Below are 15,817 nucleotides of genomic sequence, written 5' to 3'. Positions count from 1 at the left end.
GAAAAAGTATTGTTATTTAATCAGCAGGACTCAATGATACATGGATAGCTGTGCAGGCCATTTTACGTATACCTTTTGACGTTGAATCATAATATTGTGTTGCCATGATATACAATGGGATCATTAACCGTTGCTTGAATATATCGGAAGAAGTCAAACCTTAAGTGCGATATAACTGTAGACAACGTATTGGCAATACCATCTACGATACCATCGTCAGTAAAATGACAAGCATCCGATCATGTTTTAAGATGGGGTAAAGAAACTCCATGGTCATCCACAACTCCCTTTAAAATAACTTTCATTCGGGAAGCGTAGGTTGATGTGTCGGAAGTAATTCGTCTTGTAGTCTATATAGTAGTACACTAACTCCTTTTCGAATTTCCGCCAATGAACAGTGATGAAACGGTGACACCGTTGAAAATATGAGGCCCCGGGGTATGAGGCAGATAATTGTCGGTAGTGTAGTGACAGTACTGTGATAATGAAACTCGTCATGCCCAGTGTAACTCCATACTTTACATAACTCGCTTTCATAACATTTTTTTCTCAATGAAAATCTGACGTGCCTGCATTGGCAGTACGCGTAGGAGGCGGATTGTATGAAACAGCTGTTAGACTCAGCCGGGAGTGGGCCAAAAAAGTTTAGACCGCCGCCGTTTTACAACGTTGAAGTTTTGCGGGTCATCTAAGGGTAATATTATTTCGCATTTATTTTATTATGTAGCTAAGTCATATCTTGTTTATACCCGTAACGTGTTAGGTCAATAATAATATGTGATTTTTTGTTATAGGTTGAATGGGTGTTGGTCGTATAGGATTCCCCGTTGAGATTTGACACTATCTAGGGACTTCATCCCACGACTTGCTCACAACTCCCTCAAGTTTGTGTTCACGTATACCACGACACGGCTATAATAGGTCTTACTGCAGTCAGAGTGGACCATCGGGCGCGGTCGCCTTCAAAAATCCATCTTGCCGGCTGATTTTTTCAGAAGCTTGGAGATTAGCAGTAACTTTTCGCGAACGTATCTATGATGGAATTTAGAACTTAGATATTGACGACGAGACGGACATAACATACCCTGGGATGTACTGTTTGTGAATAACATATATTTCTTCCAAGTTCTTTCAAATTCGGGATAATATACTTATTCCTGTGGAATCGTATTATAATTGTGTTGCCAAAATGGAACTAAGGAATTATCAACCTTTGGTGCTACTATTTATTTGGTGTTGTGCAGTATGCGTAGCAGGTAAGTTGTCGCAATTATCATATTACAAATTATATTAAATATAAAACCATTCTTTTGGAATATGCTTAGTGTTGGCGATATCTTAGCCAAAAAGATTTAAATTTGGTTATTCTTTGCCAATAGTATAAATCAGTACTATTAGTAACAACAGTCAGGAAAGTTTTCTGGTCATTTCAAGCCAAACTACTGAGATAAAATGAAAGACCCGCTTAACTGCGGTGTTCTATGTGGTTTTTTAATTAAAGTCATATTATGACTTTAATTCAAACGTAATGACTCTATTGTCCTTAAAGTACAATGAATTTGGCTGAATCTGGTGTAAGTTGGGACATGTGTAACATTGCAAATATGCCACAAAATGCACGTTTGGAAAAAAAATGACGTAGCTCATTGAAACTGAGATCGTACATTATGGTTTTAATTGTTGGTGGTATATGCAAATGATTGATGCATACATTTAGCTTGTGTGTTTGTGGAGATCTGCCTATTGCTGATTAAAATTCAATCGATCTTACGAGGTACATATAACCTCTGATTAAAAAAAAGCAGCGCCTTTTTTGATCTTGAAAATATTCACATCATGGTGTTGCTTGTTATTTATTTATTTATTTATTTATTTATTTATTTATTTATTTATTTATTTATTTATTTGTTTATTTATTTATTTATTTATTTATTTATTTATTTATTTATTTATTTATTTATTTATTTATTTATTTATTTATTTATTTGTTTATTTATTTATTCATTCATTCATTCATTTACGCATCTATGATTACGAGTAAGTTACTCAGCTGTGATACATGGTTGAGCATAGTTAAGTACGGGGTTGGATTACACTAACTAGGAACTTAAGGCAAAGATAAAGATAGAGGGTGTTTCAAAAGTGTTGCGTGTCGATGTAAAAAGATAGACATGATATAATAGGATCCACAGCAGCGACCTTGACTCCAATTCAAACTCCTGTACTGGCTTTGTTGCGGAAACGGCAGGAGTCATGATGGACTAAAGTTGATAAAAACGGAAATTTCTGCTGGATTAGGGCAAGGATTAGACACAACTTTCTCACGACTATAAACTAATATAAAAGTTCAAATTGGATTTGCGTAGATATTAGAGTGTCATCCGTCTGGTCAATAGCGGGTTTTGTCTGATGTATTTAAAAGGTGTTTGGATTCTACAATTTTAATTTTGAGTTAAGTTAAACATGGTTAATTATGAAAGGTCAGAGGTTCAATACTGGATTATCAGTGCATTTTTTTCACTGGCCGTAATACATGTGACTATAATTTGTGGAAATGTTATTACATAAAGTAATGCGTTCCATTTTCAACCTAGAAACACATAATATTATTATAAGGCCAAACTGTGGCGTTTTTCTTTGTATTTTTTGGACAATGAAATGCTGGCTGTGTGTAGGGGTGGTGTGTTGGGATGTGCCGGGTTGTGCTCGTGGGGTGCGCATATTTGTACATTAGCGTGCGTGAATGCAAGGAGAGGTGCACGTACACGACGTATGTGGGTCGTGTGAGTGGGTAGGTTATGGAGTTGTGTGCATATTGATTGCAGGCGTGTATGAGATGTGCGCGCTCAGCGTGACGTGTGGCACACGTATGAATGTTTTTGTGCAGAGCAATAAAAAGCTATTTTCGAGTCCTATTTTCATAACATTTTGGATTCATTGAAACGATGTGATACGAATGTGAACAGGTTGAAAGTTTTACAAACGTTTAAATACACTGTGATTGATCTTAGTGTATTGCTGTAGTTGATTTAACCTTGCGGCTACTAGTCTTGTAAAAAGTCAAACAAAAGTCAAAGTCAAGTTAGTCAACCACAAAATACTACTATCCCCATAAATCTGGTCGCATATGGTCTGAATGTGAATATTATTAACATATGATGGGAAATCTTGCGTGCTTAAGTGTAATTGTCGGAAATAATTCATAACACCCCGTGGCCTTATAGGAGCTATAACGTATGATTAATGCTGGATGCGTGGTGACACTGACCCTCCTGACGTGCTTTTAAATTCAATTAAAGGGAAAATGTTTTCAATTTAGAAGATGAATATATATTCGCCCTGTAAAAGTCTTTAAACTATCTACATGTTAATATTGTAACACTTTTGTGAGGCGCATTCAGACTACAACGAACATTACATAATAAATGATAATGAGCAAGTAAACAGAAAGCCGCCAAAAAATAACCATTTATAATTTTATGTACAGTATGTATCATGGAGCATTTCTACTACATTGACAGTATTTCAATGCGTGGAATTCAATGTCTATGTCCACAATCATTTAACGTTTTTCCTTAATGTAAAATGAGGACATCCAAAACTTTTCTTTAGGTCTACTTGCTACATGTCTTTTCAAATTAGTTTCATTTATAGTGGTTTATAATACGAATACGAATTGACATGTCCATTAAAGGTTTGGAATGCATCCATTTGGTATAGCTTTCTGGCTTCTCCTACCAAATTGGAACAAGATAGTGTATACTTGGTATAACACTATAGACAGCAAAAAAATATTTGTCTTTGCCATAGGATATACAGGGATGAACATAACTGGTACCTTAATTATAATTGCTTTCCTGTGCACAGCCATCTTGGAAAATTGTGTGTGTACGAACTAAGATGCTAATTAGATTGGGTCATTTGGGGTGTATGGTGATTATAGTTGCAAAACGCTCGCTAAAACGGAATAGTCACTTACCCAGCAAACACAAAACGTTTTCGACATCATTCGCAAAAGGTTATAAAAGGTTGTCAGAAAACGTTTAAATGTCGGGTTATATAAAGGGTACATTAATGGTATAAAACGTTTTCATAACATTAAATAACATTTGTTGGTAATTTACTACACAGCAAACACAAATGTTTTACAGAAAACATTTAAATGTCGGGTTATATAAAGGGTATAAAAACGTTTTAATAACATTCCAAAAATATTTTTGAAAACTTCGTATAAATCATTCTAAACAGAATGTTATTTTGGGGTTGAAAAAATATTTTGCAAAAAATGTTTGCCCAAAATATTTACAATAACGTTTCTAAAATGTTTTACCGATCTTTATATAACCCGACATTTAAATGTTATTAAAATGTTTTGTAAAAACATTTTAAGAACATTTCTGTGTTTGCTGGGTGCAAATATTTTAACATAATGTTATTTAAGTGTTGACAAAATATTTGGCCAAAATATATGAAAAAATAGTTTACAATGACATTTCGAAAACATTTTAAAAATATTGTTGTAGTGTGTTTTCATACAAAACGTTTTAAAACGATTTCATGACCTTTATATAACCCGACATTTTAATGTTATTAAAACGTTTTTACCTAAACCAAAACCCAAAATACAACTTATTTAAAACGTTTTAAAAACGTTTTTGTGTTTGCTGGGTTAATTGCTATTCAGTGACAATGGATTGACTAATTGCGCAAGATATCTTGTCCAGAACCTATTTCACCACCCCAATTATACAAGTACTGCACAAGTATTTTCCAAGCGATAAAGGCATCTGATGATACGGGTAGCCATGTTGGTTCTATTTTCTTTTAATAGGAAACAAATTTGTATCATTTACGGGTTGCAAAACATCAAAGGTACAACTGGTATTCTTAATGCAAGTTTAGATATGAGATGAGCCAGATAATTGAGTTAACCTTGTCCAATGATCTGTCGACCCAAAGAGTACATCTTATAAACGAGCATGGGTGTAAGTAAGTTAAACCATAGCTTACAAAGAGTTCTTCCCTACATGCATTGTGCCCGGGGCATTGTGCAACTTTTTAAACACGCATTTGTTAATAGTTTTTTAATATTTCAATACCTTCTTGTTAAAGCGGCCTCACTAAAACCCCACACGGTTTCAAATTGAAAATTATGCATAATGTTCTTCTAAATAGGTGTTTCACATTCCAATCTTGGTATTTTTTATTCCAGTTGATTCCCATTTTGCGTTTGCGAGTTATCATGGGAATATGCATGATTAGGTGTATGCTACTTTCTTGTACAAGTTTATTAGATAGAACATAATTCAAATTTGACAATTTTGCTAAGCGAATTAATCTACAAGAAATTGTGTGTACATCACCAATATGTAGGCAGATGTTTCCAATGCTATAAAAAATATCAACATTTTTTGAGAAAAGTGGGGCTGTGGATCACGAAATGCCCTTTTAAGTTCCATTCTCCATTTATATTATTTTATTTTGCCTAAATATTGAGATAAGTCGGACAATTTCTTTGCAGTCATTGAAATGTGCTCATGGTGATGGCAGATGCAAATTCCATTGCTGTAACCAATTTAGCCAATTAACACATAGCGATTAATTAGTTTATTAACAGAAGTAAAGGTGTGAAGCTGCGAAACCAGCTCTAATTTCGCACTAAGTCATTGAATGCAGATGTTACGTCGGGTTACAAGTGATTGTTAACCTATATTTAAACGAAATTGTAACGAATTCTATAATTGGAAACTTTTAATGCATACGGATTGAGTTATTTTCAAGTACAACGACTTCAAAGTACTAGTACATGCACAACAACCGATCATAATAGAGGTATGTGGTACAGCGCGGATTCAAATTAGTTTCGCGACTTTAAAGGATACCCAAATTACAGACGAATCAAATCCCACGCATTACTACACCTAGCTGGGTCCCCGTCGGCTCCATCTCACCTTAAATGTGAAATGATACAGCCTTGGCGGGGATTTTAAACTGCATTCCATCACCCATGTTACACGACAAAAGAATGGTGAAAGTTTCCAACACAATGGAATATAACATCGATTTTTATGCGGTTTTAATCCACCCAATTGGGAAGTCACAACACCAGTTTGGTGCGGAGGAGGCCCAGCGGGCCGAATGAATTCTGACCATCACCTGGCTCGTTAGATTCGTCAATAAGAATAAGGAGATCATATCAAGATATGCCCGATTCCTTACGTAAAATACTACCAGGACTTTGTTTCTCTGATCGTATTTAATTTATATCTACTGCATCACTGCTTCTTCAAGCTTTATGGGTCTTAGTAGTAGTAAGAGTATGAGCGGCGTGAGCCGCGAATATTCTTACAAACTAGTAGCACCCACCAAAATGCTCTTTTAGTATGAGGTGTCCTCTTATGGCCATCTGTCTTGGTCTCAAACTTGTCATCAACTCCAACTTGTTTCTCTATAAACCTGTCACCAACAATTCCTTTGCCTAAGAGGTTATCTACATGTAGGGTCATGGCAGGTAACTGGGTATAATCATATATGGTATAATTTATTGAGCAAAGTAGATGGTCATTGTATGTGTCCAGATTTATCATGTTTATAGTTTGACAGTTTGTTGTTGTGTGACAACCTTAATTTATTTTCTCCCTATACATTTTTGCCTTGCTTTCTTTTATAATTCTTCCTCACTTTCTTCCTTATTTTCTTTCCTATTTTTTTGCTTACTTTCATTCTTTATTTCCTTCTTCCTATGCATTTCTTTCTTTCTTTTCCTTCATCCTTCCTTTCTGTTTTATTTCTTTCGTTCTTTCTTTTTCTTCTTCCTTCCTTCCTTTCATTCTTTCTTTTCTTTGTTTTTTTCTTTCATTTTTCATTCTTATTTTCCTTCTTTCCTTTCTTTCATTACTTTCTTTGTTTTTCTTTCTTTTTTACATTCTTTCCCAGCAAACACAAAAACGCTTTAAAAACGTTTTAAATAAGTTATATTCTGGCGTTTGGTTTAGGTAAAAACGTTTTGATAACATTAAAATGTCGGGTTATATAGTCATGATAACGTTTTAAAACGTTATAACCCGACATTTAAACGTTTTCTGACAACCTTTTATAACCTTTTGCGAATGATGTCGAAACGTTTTGTGTTTGCTGGGTTCTTTCTTTCCTTCCTACCAACTAGGTCTCTCACATTAAGATGTTTCAAACATCTGTCAAATATGGGACATATCTCTTGTCACTACTATAATTAAAAGGTGGTCTACTATGATCTGGTTTACTTTTGTATGCGAGGTGAAGGTCAGAGTATAGTTGCCTTTGCAAATCCACATTATTGGGTATTGGTTTTACACCCACCTATGTTTACAACATCAATCTGTCTCAACAATCTGTTATCGGTCAAGTATGTCACATATCTGTTGTCACTTACTGCTATAATTGAAAGTGTTCTCTTATTGAAAGACACAATGCAGTTCATATTGCATTGTACAATTTAAATATGGGAAATTATAGCACTGCTGGAACAGGGTACGGTGTGCTACTACTTACAACATTTAACGCCATATCAGCTTATTAACTCTGTTTCCCCGCTCTGTTTCTAGGGCAAATGATGAACGCGCATTCTCACAAACCGGTTGAATTATCTGAGTAGGTTTACACTATCATGATGGTCATGGTCAAGCGTTGTTAACTTAAACGGTCATCGCTTGAATTCCCAAATGGTCAACCCATCAGCAAAACAATCAACCAATCAAAAGTCCATCATCAAATCCATCAAATTACCAACTAACAACTCCCGTCATCGGATCACTTACATCGGTGTTGAAAATTATTCTCTTAATTTCACCCAAATTCCAAACAGACTTTCCGATGTGTGAACTTGTTTCGCCCACAAACCATGTGATTGATCAAAACGAAATGGCCGTGACAATGAGGTTTACTAGTCTGGCTTGCAGATGATGAATTGGATTGTCCCCACAATCCATTGTAATCAGCTACAAGACTACAAACGCCCAAAAATGACTCCGTTTCTCGTTTTGCGAATGGAAAAGTGACGGCAAGTCTTATGTTCAGTGGAAAACATACAAATGTGTCAGTCAGATTACACGCATGAGCTTGCTTAAAGTTAGGCTTTCAACAAGAGCTTTTACTAATCTTTGGCGCTAAAACTATCCTTTGAATCAACGCTCCTCTGCTCCACCTCCCTCTGTCCCCGGCTCTGTCCATTGAATTCTGGGGTGAAGATATTGCACCATCTCTGCCCATTGCATTCTGGGACGAAATTCAGTAACCTTTTAGTCTCGGGTACTGTTTAAGGTTAGCAACTATTTTAAACGATTTGGTAGTTCACAGCATTTTGCGAATGGTAGTGAGCTTTAGCAAAAATTGCATTGATCTTTTCATAGCGAGTGTGTAGAAGAATTCAAATATCACAGATATAGTTTTGTAGGTCCTGTGGTTCTTGAGTTATGTTGTAAAGAGGTCTGAAACAACAACACTTTTGTAAAACGTACATAACTCATTAACAACAATAAATTAAGCAAGTTGTCAAAGTATATGATTTGTAGAATGAACTATTGCAAAATATCACAGAGAATAATGAGTACCCCACTCTTCGAGAGTATTAAATTTTCACTTAAATGCTATCGTGCAAAAAACCTGCAAGGCCATCAGTCAAGTTCAGCGACATTCCAGTTTTATGAATGACTTGTTTAGGGAAATGTCTTATCCATCAAACAAGTTGGAACAACTACCTGCCAAAACAGTTCACGCCCGGAGCTCACATCATGAGACGGAATCTAGACAGCTCTAGAACGTCGCAGTTTTGTCTATACAAATCTGGGGCACTGAACAGGTTGTCTATTACTGGGCCATTTTTACTGCACTTTAAGAGTAAATAGCAAATTCAATTGACAGATACCATTCTCAAATTATGTTTGGACAAAATTGGCACAAAATATGTGCATTTTATTTTATAAGCCACAGATTGGTCAGTTGGTAGTCCATTACGCAATCCGCTGTACCTTTGTGCTATATTGATATTCCAAAAAGCTATTCATAAACGGATATCAGGGCTTGCATCAAAGATGACTTTCAATGCTTTCGTAACAGATTGTAATTGGCCATGCACAAGGACGCTAGAATGATAGGCCAAGAGTACAAAAAGATAATTTCTTTTGACGATGTGTGACAACAATGGTACCACTTTCTCAAGTGGAGCGCTTACACATGACTATATCTATTCATCACCACTTATTGGCAGTTGCCTGCCAGGTAAACCAATTTAATGACCGAAGCCTTTTGTCCGAAACAATAGAACCACCTGTCGGCAAATCAATTCGGTATCAAAGGAACAATGCGCGACGTAATAATCTATTGTTTCTCCGTGTTTATTATATCCTCCTTGAGTATACCAACCAAAAAGCTTTTCATTAACACATCTCAGGCTTATTGCATAAAAGAGATGACTTATGTTATTTTTGTTATATTATTGTGTCACGCACAACAAGGACACAAGAATGGTAGGTTAATTAGTACAAAACGAGTAAGACCCATTTTGGGTGGCACGTGTTTCTGATTTCACTGATGAAAGTTCCCCATACGCAATCTTAATTACATTGTCTTGCTACTGATATGAGTGAAATGAATCTTCTTTAGGCATCATCCAAAGTAATGCATTCCTGACAGTTGTGCAGCTAATGATATAATCAACAACATATTCAATTTGTCAAACATTTATCGGGCTGCAGTAAGCTGCAGAGATTCCAAAGCTGTGGATGGTTTGCTTATACTGAACTATTCTATAATATTTTAATCATATTTAAGTTACATATATACTCACAATGTTCCAAAGGAATTTGAGCATTAACCTATAAAATGTTTTGGCGCAGAACCAAAGTATCATCCAGATATGTGCAAAAAAGATTGACAGAAGGAAACATGGAAATTGGCTTATGTGTTATTGTCATCAAGATGTGGTCATTGTTACGCTTCCCATTTCCCATGTTTCCTTGTCCTGTGGGGTTGTCTCCCGTTTGAGACTTCTTCCATCCGAAATATTCTGTTTTGCTATAATCGCTTATATTGTTTTCTTGAGTTGAGCAATCGGGGTACTGGGTTTATGCGTACTTTCTTTAATTGTATGAGTAATCCATATTTTGTACCCTTTAGGAGAATGTGATATTTGCTCGCTTTTTAGTCATATCAATCATCGTCGAACTCTTTCAAAGTTTGATAAGCAACTTCAAATTCAAAACAACACATAACGAGAATTATTGGAACATTGTCAGAAAACTATATTGTTATTCCATAAATGATTAATTTTAGCCGTGAATCAGGCCATTTACCATCCACACGTAACGTACCAATACAATGAACAACCTGAAAACATATGTAATATGTATTGTTCTTTTTATTACTATTATTGGTTTGTTGCTAGCTACATGGAATCCATTATATAAATAGTGATTAGAGTTTGCATGAAAATAAAAAACAAGGCTAAGTGCACCATACAACATCTTTCACTGATCCTTGTGTCTTCAAAACTGTTCTAGATAATCTACATTTGTGTTCTGCAGCGGAATATGTTAGGATCTCTGATTTTGCGGACATAATTGACACTTGTATACTGAACAAATGCAGATGTCATGACTCTCCATTTGTCCTCTGATTTCATTAGAAATGAACCATGCTATTTGCTCCTTAAATGTGCCGTTATTCTATGGCTTTAGGTAGATCCAGAGTGGTTTTTGTTATTTTGTAGCTAATGATAAAAGCTTCAAATATATAGTTGTTTAAAAATCTTTATTTATTACAGAGACACGGAACCATTTACATATGATTTATATAAAATACCCACTTTCTTTTCTTCCGGAGGAAGTGTACACGAGATTAAAAACAAGAGATGTTCGTCTTTCGTTGAGGAATTCGAATTGGTTCAACCAACTTTTCATTGGTAACATCAAATAATAATTCGGTCCGCTCTCCCCCATAGTATACATTTAAAATGAACCATGACAGCACTGCGTCATTCGGATGAGACGTGTATTTAATTTCTGAAGAGGAGTAGGGATCCACAAATCGTTCTGCATGGTATGAATTTCTTACGATTAATCTTTCATGGACTACAAGAATCATGAACTACAAAAACAATTTCCGAATGTTCCCGATAAACCATGCTTTAAACCTGAATGTGTTGAAATTATAGCCATATTCAATAGCAAGTTGCTGATCACCATCAAATTCCTATTAGTTACTTGAACAACTTTTGTTCCACGTGTAAGTAAGGTCAGTCATGTTCACATGTGCGTGGAATTACCATGACTGAAAGTGTATACGGATGACACCTCACTATGTGACCCAAATGACCCTTCAAGTCTTTCACGCCTACAGCAGATAACAATTATTGTGTCTCACAAAGGAGGACACTAGATTCAATGAGGGCTTCAATGGCAGGTTGTGTTACGGTATTTACAAGACTTGGTATCCTACGGATAAATCAGAAAAAAGACCTGTTCCAGTTCCAGTGCCACCTCATGCACAATTGTCCTGGGTAGGATATGTTCAGCGGAGGGATTGTTCATATAGAGTAATACAGTTGCGTTACATTGATTTTTCAAAGTAAAATGCTAATAGCTATTAAAATACATTCAAAGTCCACATGGTCCAGGGAAATAAATGACTGAACCGTCCAACCAAACCTGAGATCAATGGATAAAGAGTTTTCAAGGTCTTGGAGCTTTGGAACGCGTATTACTCGTTGCTCGAGAAATTAGACAAAATAATGCACTTGCACTGATGTTGATGCGTCTAATGTACTTCTCCCTTCGGCATGTTCGGGGATCGTACATTAGACGCATCAATATCAGTGCGCATGCATTATTTTGTCTAATTTCTCTCCCAACAAGTAATAATACGCATTCATTAACCTATAAACATGATAAATATTACTACTGACTCGTGCTACAATCTCATAATAAGGGTATATTTTCGTCCTCTACTATACCACCAGTTGAAAATACCGGGTTTTACAAATCATTGAATATATGAACGCATACGTTTTCACTTTGCATTTGAAGGGGTACGGAAAGTGTGTGAACGCGTATACGAGTGATTTGTGCGTTACAGTAAACCCTGTATACAGGGTGTATCAAAAATGACTTTAACAGTTTGAAAAATGCCATTAAATTAAAAAGTATGAGGTAGTTGGTCAAAACGCTTTAGTTGATTGCTGAATCAACACCTAGTTCTCCCACAACTGTAAAATAACGGCCGTGATGCCATTAATAAAGACTCAGTGGCTATTTTTGTTAGTCGTGTAAAAATGCAGTCCGGCGCAAAGTCTTTTAAAATAGCATGAAAATCACGTGTTTTACCACTTTCGTGACAGTAATTGATAGAACGCCTTGCAAAAGCACCAAGTGGAACGGCCCCTAATAAATATATCCCGATCTTACACCTCTGGATTTCTTCTTGTGGGGCTCTCAGAAATCAAAGGTTTTTTACAAGTCCTCCTGTGGACCTTGATAAACTCCGGGACACATAAATGGCACAAGTTGGCATCCACAGACAGATCTCATACTTTTTAATCTAGTGGCATTTTTCAAACTGTTTATTTTATTTTGATATACCCTGTATACATGCATACATTAAAAACGTATAGGCATCGTATGTAGTTTACATAATAATTAGTTGTGGTCAGTCGCTGTCAATGCATTCATGTTTGTGACTTTTCCCTGAAGCAGTGCTAGCTCGCCTCGCACTTCGATGGCCTGTGCACATTTTCGAAGTTAATTTGATAATTATTGACCCATTGGTGCAGCCACTGAGGGGCAGCTTCCCGCCATTTGCCACCCCTCCCACACACACACACGATTTTCCACAACCCCATTGAGTGTGGGATGCTGGCATCCGTTTAATTTATTCATTCCCCCATCTTGTCCCCCTTTGAAAGTTAGTGTTAGTTGTCTGTCCCCCCTCCCCGATTCACCGGAAAATCCTAGCCACTGGTTGACCCCAAAGATAGGAATGAATCAGATGAATAAATGGATGACTTGGAATGGCCATTTTCAATAGCAAGTTGCTGATCAACATCAAATTCCTTTTAGTTACTCGAACAACTTTTGTTCCATGTGTAAGTAAGGTCAGTCATGTTCACATGTGCGTGGAATTACCATGACTGATAGTGTATACGGATGACACCTCACTATGTGACCCAAATGACTCTTCAAGTCTTTCACGCCTACAGCAGATAACAATTATTGTGTCTCACAAAGGAGGACACTAGATTCAATGGCAGGTTGTGTTACGGTATTTACAAGACTTGGTATCCTACGGATAAATTAGAAAAAGATCTGTTCCAGTTCCAGTGACAATTCATGCATATTAGTAACTCATATTGTCCTGGGTAGGATATGTTCACAGTAGCGCTACATACATCCAAAGGTCCGGGGAAATAAATAATGGAACCGTTACAGTACGTCCAAACCTGAGACATCAGTGGACAGACAGATCTTGGACTTGGAATACATGATATGAGTCTATATAGTCTACATCATGAATCAACCTTACCTCAGTAGAGAGCTTTTATAACTTAAAAGACGAGAGGGTTCGTTCAGAGGGGAGAATTCCTGAAATATTTAGACGACTTCCTGAAGTTCACACCACCTGTTTCGCTAATTTAAATATATAAAAATGATATCAGGATTATATTGGTTGATAAATAAAACCTAAAGTGGTCATATTTGGGTAAACTATCACAGTTGGAACTTCAAAATAAATGGGTCGATTTTAAATGAATATTTAAATCAGGACAGTTTAATAGTAACCTGTTCCAGTTCCAACTCCAACTCCAACTCCAACTCAACGTCTAACTCCAAATACATGTATTAGCATTTCACTTTTAAAAATCAAATCAATATAACACTGCTGTAATACTATATTATTCAAGTGAAATCAACAATATGCCCCTCCTGTGTACATATCCTACTTAGAACAATATGCATGGGGTGTCATTGGAGCAGGAACAGATAATATAATAGCATGTGAAGACTTAAAATAGTTAATTCAAATCGTTCCAGGTGAGCGAAACATAGTGTAGTGTTGAAGTTTGTGTAATACGACGGTGCTCATGATAATAGCCGAGATAGCAGTATCATAGTACTGCAGGCTCTGAATTTTTTGCCAGTTTTAGTGTTTTTCTGTGCTCATATTATTTGCTATGAGTTAATAACGTCAGCCTGCTACGCTAATTGCCTAAGTCATTTTTTGTAATTTTGAAAACAAAGAACAAAATGTGGTTCAAGCATGCATCAGTTACATAATCACTCTAATTATTTATTTCTGATTATTCCCTTTCATTTGTATCATTATCATTTGTTCTTGTGCAAAGATTGGTGAATAAATACGTTTAAATGCATGCTTGAACCATATTTTGTACTTTGTTCTCAAAATTTCAAAAAATGACTTAGGCAATTAGCGTAGTAGGCTGACGATAAGCGGTCAGAAAATATACAATTTGTATATTATCTATATATCTTATTGTTCGGGAGTAGTTATGAGCAAAAAAGGGCGAGTTTAAATTTGAAGACCACAGGGTAAAAACAGAAAATATTCAGGATAATTTGCACTGCCTGGTATGACATTTTACCGAGGTAACGCCACAAAATATAAGTCATCTTCGATATAGGATTCATAGCAATTAGGTAACCAGAGCATTAAATTAGTCCAGCATTTATTCATTTGCTAAATCCTTGTGATTCATAGGAATAAGTTGGTATTTTCGACAATTTTAACCTTGGAAATCTTGCAATTACCATTAGGGGTGACAATTTTTCATTCTACAGAATCTCGAATAATATAGAAAACATTGCATCTTGCAAATGGTCATGATGGTAGTGAGCTTTGGCAAAAATAATCATTGATCATTTCATAGCGAGTGTGCATAGAAGATTTCACAACCTGTGGTTCTTGAGTTATGTTGTAAAGAAGGTTGAAACAATAACACTTTTGTGAAACGTACATAACTCATTAATAACAATAAATCAAGCAAATTTTCAAAGTATATGATTTGTAGAATGAACGTTTGCAAAACTTTAAAGTGTTATTTTTTAATAATATATTGATTTAGATAATGAAAATCGATTAAAATTTTTTTTTAGCTGCTTCGACCAACAATACCTCGTCTTTAACTCACAGTTGTACACCTTTGACCATGGATAATTGCGGACTGAGTAATTATGTATGCATGAGACACTTGATTTGATGTTATTTTATTCCATGTATCATTATTTGAAAACGAATAGATTATAACTGCGTATATAGGAAGAGTTCTCTTAGAGAATATTGTACCAAACTTGGGCCCTGTATTATATATGATCGTAGTTTTCTAACAAAACCATTTATATTGTCTTTTCAATTTCAGAACCACCGACCCTAACTAGAGGACTTAGCAATGAAACAGTAGTAGACGGTTCCGACCATTACTTTATATGTGAAGCTACTGGTACTCCACCATTAAATTTTGTCTGGACTAAGACCGACAAAAAAGTTAGTGCTCAAAGATATATCATAGAGGACACAGTAACGACGGCAGATGGCGCGGCTTTGTCTGTTATGAGAATAACGCCGCTGAAGAGAAGGAAGGATAGAGATGAAGCATTCGGATGTACTGTTAGTAATGGTGAAGGCGAGGATACTTCGACGGCATTCCTTACAGTAGAGCAAGGTAAGTACTATAATTGAAATTGAACAGGAGACCTGTGCTTCTTGTATCAACTAATACATGGACAATGTATAGACAAAGAAAATGCAAATACACATATGAATAGAATCATAC

The 15,817-nt window shown here is 35.9% G+C and overlaps 1 protein-coding gene across 1 annotated transcript in view; it reads left to right on the top strand.

The window, feature by feature from the left end:
* The window catches only part of LOC140152991 (tenascin-X-like), a 124,850-nt gene that overhangs the window by 24,828 nt on the left and 84,205 nt on the right, over nt 1–15,817 (top strand). The window contains exons 2-3 of the mRNA XM_072175564.1: nt 795–1,256; nt 15,404–15,706. Coding sequence (XP_072031665.1) covers nt 1,190–1,256; nt 15,404–15,706 — 370 coding nt within the window. The 5' untranslated portion in view covers nt 795–1,189. The remainder of the gene's footprint in view (nt 1–794; nt 1,257–15,403; nt 15,707–15,817) is intronic.

Source organism: Amphiura filiformis, chromosome 1 (assembly GCF_039555335.1).
Source record: "Amphiura filiformis chromosome 1, Afil_fr2py, whole genome shotgun sequence".
Classification (NCBI taxonomy): domain Eukaryota; kingdom Metazoa; phylum Echinodermata; class Ophiuroidea; order Amphilepidida; family Amphiuridae; genus Amphiura; species Amphiura filiformis.
Note: the sequence above shows the minus strand (reverse complement) of the source record. Positions and strands in the feature narration are given on the sequence as shown.